Source organism: Oncorhynchus masou, chromosome 19, assembly GCF_036934945.1.
Source record: "Oncorhynchus masou masou isolate Uvic2021 chromosome 19, UVic_Omas_1.1, whole genome shotgun sequence".
Lineage (NCBI taxonomy): Eukaryota > Metazoa > Chordata > Actinopteri > Salmoniformes > Salmonidae > Oncorhynchus > Oncorhynchus masou.
Genome location: NC_088230.1, coordinates 11,708,872 through 11,726,031, shown reverse-complemented (window position 1 = coordinate 11,726,031; position 17,160 = coordinate 11,708,872). Strand labels below are relative to the sequence as shown.

The 17,160-nt window shown below is 43.9% G+C and overlaps 1 protein-coding gene across 1 annotated transcript; it reads left to right on the top strand.

Moving 5' to 3' along the window:
* Positions 1 to 6,275: 6,275 nt before the first annotated feature.
* LOC135505544 (transmembrane protein 121) lies at positions 6,276 to 8,000 on the top strand. The gene has a single exon (XM_064924611.1). It carries the CDS (start codon positions 6,276 to 6,278, stop codon positions 7,239 to 7,241), a length of 966 nt encoding a protein of 321 aa, XP_064780683.1. The 3' UTR covers positions 7,242 to 8,000.
* Positions 8,001 to 17,160: the final 9,160 nt, after the last annotated feature.

The following is a 17,160-nucleotide window of genomic DNA, read 5'->3' as shown; positions in this document are numbered from 1 at the left end:
TTCACTTTATCCTTTCATGCCAATGCATGTTACACAGTCAGCTTCAGGATGCACACATTTGTCTGACTGAATGTGTCCCTAATGATTTGTTGATCAATGTTGGTTAATACTGCTTGTTGAACATCCCCCCAGCATTAACACATTCGGATTTTCAAAAGCACATAGCAGCGTGGCCTTGTGTTTCTCCTGAACAGAAGAGAAACTACAGTACTGTCTGTATCACCAGATGGTCTTTGCTTGAAGCTTCCTCTCACAAGCGGCAATATACGTTTGTGTCCAACGCTGCTCTGAGTCTCAACATATAGTGCTGAGATATTCTGTCTTGCAGTGTCAAACAAAGAGGGTATGTTATTGGAAGAGTATTTTATTTATTTATTTATTTTATTTCACCTTTATTTAACCAGGTAGGCTAGCTGAGAACAAGTTCTCATTTGCAACTGCGACCCGGCCAAGATAAAGCGTAGCAATTCGACACATACAACAACACATAACACATGGAATAAACAATACATACAGTCAATAATACAGCAGAACAAAAGAAAACAAACAAAAGAAATCAAAAAAAGGTGAATGTGCAGGTAGATATACTGGGGTGCAAAGGAGAAAAAAAAAGAGAAAAAATACCAGTATGGGGATGAGGTAGATAGATAGATGGGCTGTTTACAGATGGGCTAAGTACAGCTGCAGTGGTCTGTAAACTGCTCTGACAGATGGTGCTTAAAGCTAGCGAGGGAAATGTGAGTCTCCAGCTTCAGAGATTTTTGCAATTCGTTCCAGTCATGGGCAGCAGAGAACTGGAAGGAAAGACGACCAAAGGAGGAATTGGCTTTGGGGGTGACTAGTAAGATATACCTGCTGGAGCGCGTGCTACGAGTGGGTGCTGCTATGGTGACCAGTGAGCTGAGATAAGGCGGGGCTTTACCTAGCAGAGACTTGTAGATAACCTGTAGCCAGTGGGTTTGGTGACGAGTATGAAGCAAGGGCCAACCAATGAGAGCGTACAGGTCGCAATGGTGGGTAGTGTATGGGGCTTTGGTGACAAAACAGATGGCACTGTGATATACTGCATCCAGTTTGTTGAGTAGAGCGTTGGAGGCTATTTTATAGATGACATCACCGAAGTCTAGGATCGGTAGGATGGTCAGTTTTACGAGGATATGTTTGACAGCATGAGTGAAGGATGCTTTGTTGCGATATCGGAAGCCGTAATGTAGGATATGTACAGTATATGCACTTCTATTCATTTTCTTGACCAAATAATTTCAATTTTGAACAACTTTGTTAAAGAGTTGTTCAGGTATATCTTTTTGAATGCTGCACTGTACATGAAATTGAAATGCTACATACAATACATGACTAAAAGTATATGGACACCTGCTCGTCGAGCATCTCATATCATTAATATGGAGTTGGTCCCCCCTTTGCTGCTATAACAGCCTCCACTCTTCTGGGAAGGCTTTCCACTAGATATTAGAACATTGCTGCAGGGACTTAATTCCATTCAGGCACAAGAACATTACTGAGGTTCCGGGACTGATGTTGGGCGATTAGGCCTGGCTCGCAGTCAGCGTTCCAATTCATCCCAAGGGTGTTCAATGGGGTTGAGGTCAGGGCTCTGTGCAAGCCAGTCAAGTTCTTCCACACTGAACTCAACAAACCATTTCTCTATGAACCTCGCCTTGTGCACGGGGGCATTGTCATGCTGAAACAGGAAAGGGCAGAATGGTCTAGAATGTTATTGTATACTGTAGCGTTAAGATTCCCCTTCATTGGAACAAAGGGGCCTAGCCTGAACCATGAAAAACAGCCCCAGACCATTATTCCTCCTCCACCAAACTTTGCAGTTGACACTATGCGTTCCGGTAGGTAGAGTTCTCCTGGCATCCGCCAAACCCAGATTCATCCGTCGGACATCAAGATGGCGAAGAGTGATTCATCACTCCAGAGAACGTGTTTCCACTGCTCCAGAGTCCAATGGCAGTGTGCTTTACACCCCTCCAACCGACGCTTGGCTTTGCGCATGATGATCTTAAGCTTGTGTGCAGCTGCTCAGCCATGAAACCCATTTCATGAAGCTCCCAACAAACAGTTATTGTGCTGATGTTGCTTCCAGGGGCAGTTTGGAACTCGGTAGTGAGTGTTGCAACCGAAGACAGATTATTTTTACGCGCTAAGTGTTTCAGCATTCGGCGGTCCCATTCTGTAAGATTGTGTGGCCTACCACTTCGTGGCTGAGCCGTTGTTGCTCCTAGACATTTCCACTTCACAATAACAGCACTTACAGTTGACCGGGACAGCAGTAGCAGGGCAGAAATTTGACGAACTGACTTGTTGGAAAGGTGGCATCTTATGATGGTGCGACGTTGAAAGTCACTGAGCTCTTCAGTAAGGCCATTCTACTGCCAATGCTTGTCTATGGAGATTGCATGGCTGTGTGCTCGATCTTGTATACCTGTCACGGCTGTCGGACGTAACAGTGTGACGACTGACGCTCCAATTATAATTGAAGAAGACATTTCTGCTCGATTAACCTGTTCTGTTTCTTCTCCCATCTAACATTCATAAGCTGGTGTGTTATTTATGGATAAAGCGAGCAAGATCAAGTGGCTGGCGTATTCTGGTAATGTTTAGCGCCCAGCATCATTTTATTTTTTTATTTTTACAAAGTGCAGTAAATTTCAGCGCAGACGGTTGACGAGTGCACCTGTGACCTCACCTGTCATGGCGCTCAACGTGCACGTCAATATGAATACTAAGCAGGTCAAACCACACGCACCTTCAAACATCATTCAATAGAATCAGAGGGAAAGCTTGATACATTATTGATATATTAAGTAACACTCTGCAGGATGGCTGAATGCTCTGACGTTATTGACTGTCATTGAGACGTCTTGTTTTTATTGAGAAAATACGTTCTCTCCTTTCTATGGAGGCCTATTGGACATAGATAGACATATCCTGTCTATTTAACGTGTGAACGTGTGTATTGAGAAGTCTATTCTATGATATTGTGTACCCACTTCTGATCACTTGGGATTAATGCAGATCCTGTGAATGATCTAGGATTAAATGGGGCAAAGGTCCAAACAGTTATGAAGTTATTGTTAGAACGAGCTATAATCTTTTATCACAATATGATAGGGGAGACTGAGGGCAATTTGGACAGTTTCTTTATTTTACTCTTTTGCTCAGAGACCACTTGAACAAGTCTAGTTACTTTTTACATCTGTCTCCTCATCATTCATACCATTTCTATCTCTATACATAAGACGGTCAGCTCACAGTATTGATTTGAATCAGAAAAGTCCGGAAGTCTGCTACATTTGCCCTGGTGCCAGGGGTAGCTGCAGTAGCTGGGTTCAAATGTAGCAATTAAAAAAAATATGAATTGTCTATTATCATAGACACGTAATGATTCTGTAAGAAATATGAGTATGTCTTGGTACGAAACCAATAATTATAGTAACACCCATTATTTTGCATGGTCATTCAGTTCCTCTGAAAACATCTGAATTCTCTGATGGTGCCCAGATTATATGTGTTCACAACTTCTTTGTCACTCTACAGGACCCCAAGGCTATTTAAAGTTTTTATTTGGATAGTTCATGTACAGTGCATTCAGAACGTATTCAGACCCCTTGACTGTTTCCACATATGCTAGCCTTATTTAAAATGTTTAAAAAAAAAATGTTTCCCCCTCAATCTACACACAGTATCCCATAATGACAAGCAAAAACAGTTTTTAGAATTTATTGCAAATGTTTTAATAAAAAGCCAACTGAAATATTACATTTACCTAAGTATTCAGACCCTTTACTCAGTACTTTGTTGAAGCACCTTTGGCAGCGATTACAGCATTGATTCTTCTTGGGTATGACGCTACAAGCCTGACACACCTGTATTTGGGGAGTTCTCACATTCTTATCTGCAGATCCTCTCAAGCTCTGTCAGATTAGATGGGGAGCGTTGCGGCACAGCTATTTTCAGGTCTCTCCAGAGAGGTTTGATTGGGCTCTGGCTGGGCGCCTCAGGGACATTCAGAGACTTGTCCCGAAGCCACTCCTCCGTTGTCTTGGCTGTGTGCTTAGGGTCGTTGTCCTGTTGGAAGGTGAATGTTCACCCTAGTCTGAAGTCATGAGTGCTCTGTAGCAGGTTTTCATCAAGGATCTCTCTGTACTTTGCTCCGTTCATCTTTGCATATATCCTGACATCCCCACAGCATGATGCTGCCACCACCATGCTTCACCGTAGGGATGGTGCCAGGTTTCCTCCAGACGTGACACTTGGCATTCAGGCCAAAGAGTTCAATCTTAGTTTCATCAGACCAGAGAATCTTGTTTCTCATGGTCTGAGAGTCTTTAGGTGCCTTTTGCCAAACTCCAAGCGGGCTGTCACGTGCCTTTCACTGGAATGTTCTCCCATCTCCACAGAGGAACTCCACAGAGTTCTGTCGGAATGACCATCGGGTTCTTGGTCATCTCCCTGACCAAGGCCCTTCTCCCCTGATTGTTTGGATGGGCGGCCTGCTCTAAGAGTCTTGGTAGTTCCAAACTTTTTAATTTAAGAATGATGGAGGCCACTGTGTTCTTGGGGACCTTCAATACTGCAGATATTTTTTTGTACCCTTCTCCAGATCTGTGCCTCAACACAATCCTGTCTCGGTGCTGTACGGACAATTCCTTTGACCTCATGGCTTGGTTTTTGCTCTGACATGCACTGTCAACTGTTGGACCTTATATAGACAGGTGTGTGCCTTTCCAAATCATGTCCAATCAATTGAATTTACCACAGGTGTACTCCAATCAAGTTGTAGAAACATCTCAAGGATGAGCAATGGAAACAAGATGCATCTGAGCTTATTTTCGAGTCTCACGGCAAAGGGTCTCAATACTTCCATAAAAAATGTCTTTCTTTTATCAATTTTAGAACAAGGCTGTAACGTAACAAGATATGAAAAAAGTCAAGGGGTCTGAATACTTTCCGAAGGCACTGTATAATTGCCCCCAACCCAACAGCCATGACAAAACCTCATATGCCTAGCAAGAGACAACAAAATTGACACCTGTCATTCATGTCAATGTTTGGCCAACATAGAGTGATGAAAGTTCTGGGTATGGACCGTGTGAGTTTTGTCACTCTAGCTTGTGTTCCACTTGCCCCCTGTTACAATTTCCCCCAGTCTCCCCCTCCTGCCATTCTAAGTTATTTAAACATGGTCTTCAGGCACTCCCTATTACATAGTGAGATCGCAATGACATACGGTCTAAAATGATCCTGAGTGGCGCAGCATCTTCCTCCCTCCCTACACTGTAACAAACAAGACCCCATCTTAACCATACTGACACACCTCCTGGCTTCTAGCTTGTGGACAGCCTGCTGTCTTTGGCAATGAGCGCTGCATTATATAGCCCAGATACACTGACAGTCATCTTTCTTTCTCCCTTTCCCCATCCCCCTCTCTACCTTTCACTCTCTCTCCTCCAGGCAGTGGCGAAGCCGGCACGTGGCGTTAGACGAGAGGATGTTGTGTCTCTGGCCCAATGTGAGAGCCTCTCTCCGGGAAAGCTGGCGTTGGACGCGGGGCCCAACGGGCCGCTGACCCCCCCACCCCCTCCCCTCCCTTGTCTCTGTGATTTATGGCTACTGGGGATCTGGCCACTGCAGAATCCTCTTTCGCTTTCACATTCACAAACACATACACTGCACCAGTGGACAGAGCCACACACACTGCACCACCTTCGCCAGTGCTGCCCCACAGGGTGATTCCGCTACACACTGAATAACAGAATATCTCTCAGCCTCCACACGCACTGAGGGACTGAGCTGCACAAACACACTGCTTTTCTCTACCCCATAGAACCTCACATTGTACTCGGTGTCCTATACATGCCCCTCACACACCCCTCTGTGTATCTTCCACTCCCCCTCAGTGTGTGGATTAGCATCCCAGTATCAGTCATGGACCGTCAGCCATATAGCACCTCACTGTGGCGCCTGCTTTACTAGCAGGGGGGGATCAATGGAACTGCGTTGAGTGATGAGATGATGTTCCTGTGTTCGCATGGCCTGAGAAATGACCTACCAGCAGCCCTGCAAAGACTGACACCCCCCTCCCCCCCTCCCCCACAACTTCACTGTTTTTACTCACTGGACTGACTCTCAATAGATTAACTGTATGACTCACTGGTGTTCCCACAGGAACCCATTATTTTTCTAAACTCTGACACCGTGAACTGGAGGTGAGGGCCAGCAGGCGGTCGGGTCCAGTCCTCGCCATGGTGTTGCCACCTCCGGACAAACGCCACGTGTGCCTGACCACCATCGTCATAATGACCAGCATGGCCTTCATGGACGCCTACCTGGTGGAGCAGAACCAGGGGCCCAGGAAGATCGGCGTGTGCATCATCGTGCTGGTCGGGGACATCTGCTTCCTTATCGTGCTGCGCTACGTGGCCGTGTGGGTGGGCGCCGAGGTACGCACGGCCCGCCGCGGCTACGCCATGATCCTCTGGTTCCTCTACATATTTGTGCTGGAGATCAAGCTCTACTTCGTCTTCCAGAACTGCAAGGCGGATAGGAAGTCTCTGGAGACTGTGGCCCGGAAAGCCTTGACTCTGTTACTGTCCGTGTGCGTCCCAGGGCTTTACTTGGTTCTAGTGGCTCTGGACAACATGGAGTACGTGAGGACCTTCAGGAAGAAGGAGGACATGCGGGGGAGGCTCTTCTGGGTGGCTCTAGATCTTCTGGATCTTCTGGACATCCAGGCCAACCTGTGGGAGCCTCAGCGGACCGGCCTGCCAATCTGGGCCGAGGGACTGATGTTTTTCTACTGCTACATCCTCCTCCTCATCCTGCCCTGCGTCTCGCTCAGTGAGATCTCCATGCAAGGGGAGCACGTGTCGCCCCAGAAGATGATGCTCTATCCCATCCTCAGCCTAGTCACCATCAACGTGGTCACCATCCTGATTCGTGGGGTCAACATGGTCCTGTTCCAGGACAGTAGAGTCTCGACCATCTTCGTGGGCAAGAACGTGGTGGCGATCGCTACGAAGGCGTCCACGTTCCTGGAGTACCGGCGTCAAGTGAAGGAGTTCCCCCACCCGCAGAACACCATGGCATTGGAGCTGCAGCAGAACTCGGTGTGCCATGGACATGTGCCCCACACGTCGCACTCGCAGACCCTGCCCAACTCCACCAACCTGCCCCACGAACCCTCGCCAGCTCGCGACATAGACACATGACCGCCAGACACATGAGTCACTCCACCGTTGTGATCAGTGACTAACCAAAACCCTAAGTTCTGGCTGGACTTGTTCTATCTATCCAGCCGTGGAGATGTTGGTGTTAAGAGAGAAATGGGTTTCAAGACAGGATTGTGTTGTCCTTCCTGTCATACAACTGTGAACAACTGTGGATATAACAACGAGAGGGATATTTATAGCCTAGACTGTCTGTTGGAGAAGGAGAAAGATTCACCTTCTTAATTCTGACAAGAAGGAACTGACATGGTTTTTATTGAATTGTGTATCGAATTGTGTTTTTAAATTAACCGTTTTAAAACTTTATTAATAATATCGGACAATCTCCATATTCTGCAGCTCAGTGATGTACGTATGTTGTGTAACAGTAAATTGGAAAATGTGTTCCTCCCTGAATATATATATATATATATGGGATTTTTTTCAAATGCCCCTTTTTCGACCGTCCATTGCGTGGCTTTTATTCTTTGTTGTCCTTAGAAACGGAGGTACACCCCTCGCTCTGAAGAAGCACTTGAGTTGAAGTGGAGAAAGAGAGGATGGAGAGAACGGGAAGGAGAAAGGGGTCAATAAGAAGGTTTGTTTGAGCCGCGGTGGGGGATGGGTGCCAATGGAAGAGTGAAATTCAGCCTCTGCTTAGTTCTGCTGAGAAAGGAGCCTGCTGCCTCTGTCAGTGTGATGTTTTATGACCAAATGTCTGATAAAAGACACAGAGCTCAGCACTATACACTCCACTCAAGGCAGCCAACTCTCTGTGTGTGTGTGTGGGCGGATGGGGGGTGGGGGTGCGTGTGAAACTGTATTTTCATGTACTGTAAGCGTGTGGCTTAACAAAAGTGGGTGTGAAAGAAACAACAAAGGGGAGAAGAGATGTGTTCATGTCAGAAAAACAGAAGGGAGAAAGATCATGTTGATTTCCCTTACTGAAGTCAAATAATGCAGAGAAGTACAGACATGGCCTCGTTGACAAACATTGAAATATAAATGTACAATCCAACCTGAAAACTGCAAACTATTTCTACTTTAACTGATGAAGTGAGTGTTAAAGTATTATTCATATGATTAATTATTATTATTATGTACATTCTTTACAAAAAAACGTTATGTTGGAGGCAAGTAATGTTTTAATAAAAGTATCCAAAGAATGCGAGAGATTTTTCTTTCTCTTAACCCTCTTTTCTCTTAATCCACAGTCTCTGACTTGGAGGCGACATAACCGAGGACGTGTTGTAGTACTCAGCATTATACAGACGAAGAATGTAACCTTTAAAGAGCCAGGTTAAAAAGGATCCAAAATGTACTTTTGTCTACAAGAAAATTGATTCATTCTCTTTTCAGTTTTTCTAAAGAGAACTGATGTAAAAAAAAAACAAATAAGACAAATTAACAATTCCACTGAATGCCATTTTTCCAAATAGCACTTTCATATTTTTCTACCCCCCCCTCTCATGTTGTATTCTCTATTTTCTCCTATTGTCTGAACTCTTCCATGGCCCCTGTCAAATCACACTTCAAACGCTATGTGAACTCTGATGTTGCCATAGAAACATTGTTACATGGGCCAACCCTGGCATTACAGAGAGAGTTCAGCCACATGAACAATGTACTATTCTGTAACCGGAATGATCCATGCACAGGTCAACCACAGGTAACAGCACTCCAAGACACAATGGAGAATCCTCAGGGCCCTTTGACCCCATCAACAATAACTGACTGGAACTCAGTGACTGTGCCCTTTAACCTACGGAAAGGAAAGAAAGGCGGCACCTGACGACAGCAAATGGAAGAATGACAATTCTCTTTTTCCATTCTTTGAAAATGAGCAGTGCCCTTTCAAATGTACACTACAGCTTTAAGATTAAAGAGGATACATGAACAGAAATACTGTTGTGAAGATCATTCAGCTTACTAGAAGGTATAAATGTGGGTTTGTTACATCTAAGCCTTGCTCTCAGTGTGTCTCCAGCTCAGGGCACAATTGTTCCAATAACACACAACACCACGTGAACACCACCACAGATTGCCATTATTGTTTGAATAAATCTTGTCAGAGGGGAGAGAAAGTAAATGGCAAACTTGGAAATAGGAATAAATTACCTGTAGCCGCCTCAGCAGGAGCTCACCTTAGCGAGAACTCTTGCAGGGCGAGACTCATTCACAAATCAACCAGGAGACTGTGCATCTGGAAATTAACTGTGTTCCCTCCATACGTAATAAGGTTTGTGAAGCACTTTCTATCTCTACCTACCTGTGATTTATTTTGCATCCATAACTTTGTGAAATATTCAATTTCGAGAACATTAATTCAGGACGGCGTGCATAGAGGCAATAAGGGGACTCAGGCGAGCTACTGTAGTGCGGGTGTTGTGGGTGTTGACCAACCTTGCTGATTCGACTGTTTCTCCAATCTCCATGCGGCTGGTCTATCCTCTGCTCTACTACGCCCCAAACCCTCAAATCACTTAGCCAGCCACGCTAGCTGCACTGAGCCCAACACCACTTCCCACTGTGTGAGACGAAGCCCCATCTATATGGAAATACAGGTACTGGAGCTCTGCCTCTGGTGGGTACATGTCATTCACACTTTTGCCACTAGAGACCTCATCAACAAATTGAGAGAAAGGGAGGGTTATTCCAAATGACGCCTTGTTCTTTTTATAGTGCACATATTTTGACCAGGGCAATAACACACGCACAAGGGAAATAAACAACACTGTCCCCGAAAAGTTTTCAAAATACATCAAGACTTTACCACCTCACCCAACACACCTTTTCCTGTAGGCCTAGTCAGAAGCCATTTCTCATGTTCAATGCCTTTCTCTGGAGCCTAAACCAATCAAAAAATGCTTGAATCCCCTTGAGTGACACAACACATAACTTTAACACTAATGAAATGTATACTGAAGCAAACATTTCACCCACCTTTCAGATCAAATATCTGCATACCTTTCAGTTATGTCCATCGCAATGAAATAATTCCATGCGCCCGCTTGGCTTTTGTCTTCATAAACTTTCACTCAAAATGCAAAGCACACTACTAAAATTCTGCCCAGACATTCCGTCTAACCTTGCAGAAACCGCTGGAGTTCATCACTCAAGATTAGTTCCTTTCTCGAGGTCGCGTCGGGTTGTCAGATTAGCTCAATCGTCAATTTCTCAGCCTCTGGGTTTCACAGAAACACAACACTTTTAAATGAATGATGTGACAAATGTTCCTAACAAGTGGCTATGGATGAAATGCATCAAAATATATTTTCAAAACATGGAAAAATAGACTAAAATGTTTATATTTCTTCAACTGCAACAGAGGGCGCCCTAGCAGTGGAGGTATTTTATGCAGTGGAGCATATTTTCTTGCCCAGAGTGAGGCTTTTATTTGCAAGTGGAGATACTAGCCAGTGACTGTACAATACTTACAAATAAAAACAGAACACGGGAGTACACTACAAAGCAGGTTCAATGACGTAGCCAGCTAACATCAATAGACAGCCAGAAATAACTCTAGATTTTCTGGTTCATTAAGAAAGCTAAACTTGGTTGTTCAGATAACTAGACCATGCCCATTTCATTCTTATCTTTCTGTATCAGTCGTTCGTTCTAAATATTCCATTGCCATACTGGCTGGCAAAAGTCTTATCCCTTGCTCGCTAGCTAGCCATCTATGGCTAATTTACAGTCACGTCAAACAGTGCAGACAGAATAACAGTTTAAGCTGTTTTCTAGTGACATTTGGAAACATCCATAACAATGAGCTAATAAGTAGCGATTTCTCCTGGCATATACAAAGTACTCTCTCGTCAGGAAGGAGCTAGCCAACTTCAAACTGAAGCTGGAAAGACTGCAAACTAGTTGCACTTTGTTTCATTTTACCTTTTTTCCCAATTCCATTTCTTTGTATATCCATACAAAGGATGCCAGCTGATTCATGATTTCGACTGGCTGAAATACGATGCCTGTCTGTCTGTCTTGTCTATACAACGGACCCCGACATGTTCATTACTATGGGACAGCTGGAGATCGAATTTCAATATTGAAACAATGTTGCAAATGTTGGAGAGACAGACAGCAAGGTTTATACAAATCTCTTCGTTGTTGAAAACTAAATGTTGGTCTCAAAGAAATGTGAGATAATGTCTAGTTGCTTTTAAAGTGGAGATCAAGTTTATAACTTGCCTGGCTGGGCTGATGAGACAGTGGATTGCGCAGTCAGATGGAACAGAGTAAATAGGCATTTTAACATCATAGATTTAGCCAGTGGTAACTTGTGGAATAGACACCGGCTGGAATGCGGTTTTAACAAATCCACATTCAGGATTAGATCCGCCCGTTGTATAAACAATGATTAATTAACAAACAAAGGCAATAATTGTTTTATCAGTAAGAAGTGGTCTGTTGTTTGGTATAGTTATTGTTATATTTTCTCACAAGCCTTAGATTAGATTTGTATTGGGAGTACATTGAAACATTTGTTACAATGAACCCCTTACCGAAAATGCAATGGTATTTAGACACATTCACATAATGGTATAAACGGTCACTTCTTTACACCAAGTTTGCCAATACAACTAAGATAATACACTAGAAAAAGTATATTCATATTCAAGTCATATTCATACTTTTGAATTGTAAATGTATATTTTTGACTACTCTGTTTTAGGGCAATATTACATGCCTAACAGATCAAAGGAAAATACTTCTCTATCAGATTCAAATGAGAGAAGATTTCAATTACCTCTAATTTTTGCCATTGAAGACCGTGTAATAATTAACCCTGCAGCCTGTTACAATTAGCCATGTGAGAAATACATGGGGGGCATTTGACCACCACTTTTGGTTGAATTGTAAACGACTGGTATGTCCTAGAAATGTTACAGTGTGTAATGTTGGCTAACACCATACTCAAACCGGCCGCGCGCAAATAGATTTTGTCCCCCCTACACCAAACATGACGACACGCAGGTTGAAATATGACTTATATTTAAGCACTTGGCAACACAGATGCTCGTTTTCGCACGCAAGCAGTGTGGGTGCAATAATTGAATACATGTATGTTTAAATGTATGTTGCAACGCTCACACACACAACGCGAGCAGTGTGGTCAGCATGTTAGATATGTTGTATGTTGTTTGTATACAAATATTATGAATCTTACCTCAAATAATATTTTCTAAATAAGCAAAACCTATCAGTGTTACTTTGTGCCCCGGGCTCATGAAGGACAAACAAGGTAAACATTTGCATTTCTTTAGATTTGCCTTCAAGTTGTAATTGGTAAGCATATACCATGTGAAACAAAAGCTCTGGATAGTGAAACGCATGGTACATAAACAATTATATTAGTGGGAGACGCACAAGGTGCGGGTAGGTAACAACAATTCCACCCCGCTGATCCTCAACACTGGGTCCCCACAAGGGTGCGTTCTCAGCCCTCTCCTGTACTCCCTGTTCACCCATGACTGCATGGCCATGCACGCCTCCAACTCAATCACCAAGTTTGCAGACGACACTACAGTGGTAGGCTTGATTACCAACGACGAGGCGGCCGACAGGGAGGAGGTGAGGGCCCTCGGAGTGTGGTTTCAGGAAAATAACCTCAGATTCAATGTCAACAAAAGAAAGGAGATGATTGTGGACTTCAGGAAACAGCAGGGGGAGCAGCCCCCTATCTACATTGATGGGACAGGAGTGGAGAGGGTGGCGTTTTAAGTTCCTCAGCGTACACATCATGGACAAACTGAAATGGTCCACCCACACAGACAGCGTGGTGAAGAAGGCGCAGCAGCGCCTCTTCAATCTCAGGAGGCTGAAGAAATTCGGCTTGTCACCAAAAACACTCACAAACCTTTACAGATGCACAATCGAGAACATCCTGTCGGGCTGTATCACCGCCTGGTACAGTTGCTCCGCCCATAACTGGAAGGCTCTCCAGAGGGTAGTGAGGTCTGCACAACGCATCACCGGGTGCAAACTACCTGCCCTCCAGGACACCTACACCACCCGATGTCACAGGAGGGCCATAAAGATCATCAAGGACAACAACCACCTGAGCCACTGCCTGTTCACCGCGCTATCATCCAGAAGGCGAGGTCAGTACAGGTGCATCAAAGTGGGGACCGAGAGACTGAAAAACAGCTTCTATCTCAAGGCCATCAGACTGTTAAACAGCCATCACTAACATTGAGTGGCTCCTGCCAACATACTGACTCAAATCTCTAGCCACTTTAATAATGGAAAAATTGATGTAATCAAATCACTTTATATAATGTTTACATACCCTACATTACTCATCTCATATGTATATACTGTACGCTATACCATCTACTGCATCTTGCCATCTTGATGTAATTAAATGTATCACTAGCCACTTTAAACAATGCCACTTTATATAATGTTCTCATACTCTACATTACTCATCTCATCTGTATATACTGTACACTATACCATCTACTGCATCTTGCCATCTTGATGTAATGTATCACTAGCCACTTTAAACAATGCCACTTCATATAATGTTTTCATACCCTACATTACTCATCTCATATGTATATACTGTACTTTATACCATCTACTGCATCTTGCCTATGCCGTTCGGCCATCACTCATTTATATATTTTTATGTACATATTCGTATTCATTCCTTTACACTTGTATGTATAAGGTAGTTGTTGTGAAAGTGTTAGGTTATATTACTTGTCAGAGCTTACTGCATGGTCGTAACTAGAAGCACAAGCATTTCGCTACACTCGTATTAACATCTGCGAACCATGTGTATATGACAAATAAATTTGATTTGATTTGACAACCAAAGCTTTCGGTGCCAAACACATTGCCGATGCTCCCAACTCAAACTCTAATACATGTCTCTTCTTGTTCACAGGGGATCAACAATCAAAAGACATGGCCTTACACATAATGTTTAATAAAATAAAGGTGCACTCATAATCCAATAAACCACGTCAGATGTCGGTTACTTAGAGTTTATTGGTACACCCGTTAGTCAATCTATTTAACATAATAAAAACATCCACATCAAAATCTGTCAGTTTAAACTAGAGATATCTGTTTTTCGCATGGGCTGTGTCTCAACCCACCACATCTGCCTGTTAGCCTTTCGTATCTGTGGTGGAAAGTGGCTGGGTAAGTTACAGCGATGTTTGTCAGACCAGGAGACAAAAGAAAAATCGGTCTTCTAACAAAAATGTCTGTAGCGTCCATACGGTTTGGCCGACTAACTAATATGATATTCGGTATTCTCCGTTTTGGGACTTGTCTGGTGTTAACCCAGTACCTGTTAAAACAATTTGTGGAATATGGAGGTAGTTTAGTTCCAACAAAAAAGGTGTTAAATATGTGTCCCTAAAATTATCCTAGATATAAAACACACTTCACAACCTTCCTCCTTATGATTTTTTGTTGACTCTGTTTTTGCATTGAGGAATGTGCTATCCCATTGCATTTTTATGGTCTATAGTAATAAAGCCCAAATTCAACATTTTATCAGATCATTTGTAAATATGCAGTACCAGTCAAAAGCGTGCCCAAATTAAACTGCCTGCTACTCAGGCCCAGAAGCTAGGATATGCATATAATTGGTAGACTTGGATAGAAAACACTCTAAAGGTTCCAAAACTGGTATGTCTGTGATATGGCAGGCGAAAACCTGAGGAAAATCCAATCAGGAAGTACTATTATTTTGAAAGGCTGTTTTTCCATTGAAAGCCTATCCATCATACAAAGACTTAGGACCCAGTTCACGATCTCTATGGTTTCTTCTACATGTGGCCAGTCTTTAGGCTTTGTTTCAGGCTTTTACTCTGGAAAATGAGGGAGCTACAGCACTTTCAATGAGTGGACAGTGGAAATTTCCAAACATGAGTCCAGCATGTGATCGAGAGCGCGCATTTCTTGTTTCTCCTTTTCTATTGACAAAGCTTTTGTCCGGGTGAAATATTATTGATTATTAATGACAAAAACAACCTGAGGATTGATTCTAAACATTGTTTGACATGTTTCTGCAAACTTTAATTGTACTTTTTTTACTTTTCGTCTGGATGTTGAGAGCGCGCTTTGTGCCTTTGTATTACTGAACTAAACGCACCAACAAAACTGAGGTTTTTGGACATAAAGAGGGACATTATCGAACAAAACAAACATTTATTGTCTAACATGGTGACCTGGGAGTGCCACCAGATGAAGATCATCAAAGGGAAGTGATTCATTTTAACGCTATTTCTGACTTTTGTGTCACCTCTCCTTGGTTGGAAAATGGCTGTATTGTTTTCTGTGGTTAGGCGCTGACCTAACATAATCGCATGGTGTCCTTTCGCCGTAAAGCCTTTTAGAAATTGGACACTGTGGTTGGATTTAGAAAAAGTTTATCTTTAAAATGGTGTATAATTTTAATTATGGGATTTCTGTTGTTTTGAATTTGGCTCCCTGCAATTTCACTTGCCGTTGTCGAGGTGGGACGCTACCGTCCCACTGGCACCAGAGAGGTTAAACAAATCAAAATATATTTTATATTTGTCAGGTCTACTCCCGCTTCTCCCATTCAGTGTTCGACATCGCCGGTTTTCTAACCACCGGTCCTGGCAACCATCATTACGCACACCTGGCATAAATCATTACGCACACCTGCACTTCATCATGAGGCCCACCTAGACTCCATTACCTCACTCATTACCTCCCTTTATCTGGCACTCCCTTAGGTTCATTTCCCATTGCTTCTGTCTTTCATGTCAAGATGCTACTCCTATGTTGTGCTGATCCATGTTCTTTGTTGTATTAAAATGTTCTCAACTCCCAGCATTAAGGTTACAGAATACTACCACAACAAATGGAAGCAGCAGCAAATCAGAACATCTCCCAGATGGTTGACAAGCAGGGATACGTACTTCATCAACACCACGACCAGCTGGCACAACTGAGGACGGCTTTGGAAGAGGTTCTTCGCAGTGTTCAACGTCTCGAACATACCCGAGAGGCATTCCCTTCAACTAGCGGAGGATACTCTACCACCAGTCGGACAGCGAGCCAGCACACCTGCCCATTCAGCAACCCACCCAGGTCAGCGATGTCCGTTTGTCTGGATTCGTATGAGGGGTTCATGACTCTGTAAAAGGTATCTTTGATCATCCACCGGAGGGCAGAGAGGGGGTGAGGGCCTACTCCAACTATGGCAGGAGGATCAGACTGCTGCCGAGTACGCGCTCACCTTCCAGACAGTAGCAGCATCCCAAATGAGCCAGGGCTTTGTACTCTATTCAGAAGAGGACTGTGCGAGGAGGTCCAGACGGAATTGAGCTGTCGAGATGACAACCTCTCCTCGCGATGGCCATCTGTCTGTATAACCTACTTTGGGAGCATTGGTACTCTGCTTCTTTCCCTCCCTCAGTGAAAACTTTGGATCAGAGCCTGAACCCATGGAGGTAGGGGTCACACGCCGCCCCGCGGCACAGCAACACAAACAGAGACAGCTGGGTCTCTATTGTGGTTAAGAAGGGAACCAGCCCAGCAGTGTCCGAAACGTCCCAAATCGCAATCCACGAGAGCAGAGGGACAGCCAAGTGATCTTCCACCTCCTGTGGCAAGTGTGAGTATCTCTTCATCACTTTCTGACAACCCCTTTTGGTGTCAATCACCAAAAAGAGTGTCCCTCAAACTGTTTTCACAGCGTTAGTGGATTCCGGTGCCGCGGGGAACTTTCCTCCTCTCTTAACATCACCTCATACCTGCTCTCCTATCCTTTCCCGGTTCAAGCCTTTGATAATCTACTAGGTTCCGGGAACCTTACACACATCACCAAACCACTCGCCCTCACCATGGAGTCCATTCATCAGAAGAACTTTCCCTTCTTCAAGCCTCCCTTGGCTTCAACACTAACCCCACCATCTCATGTTCA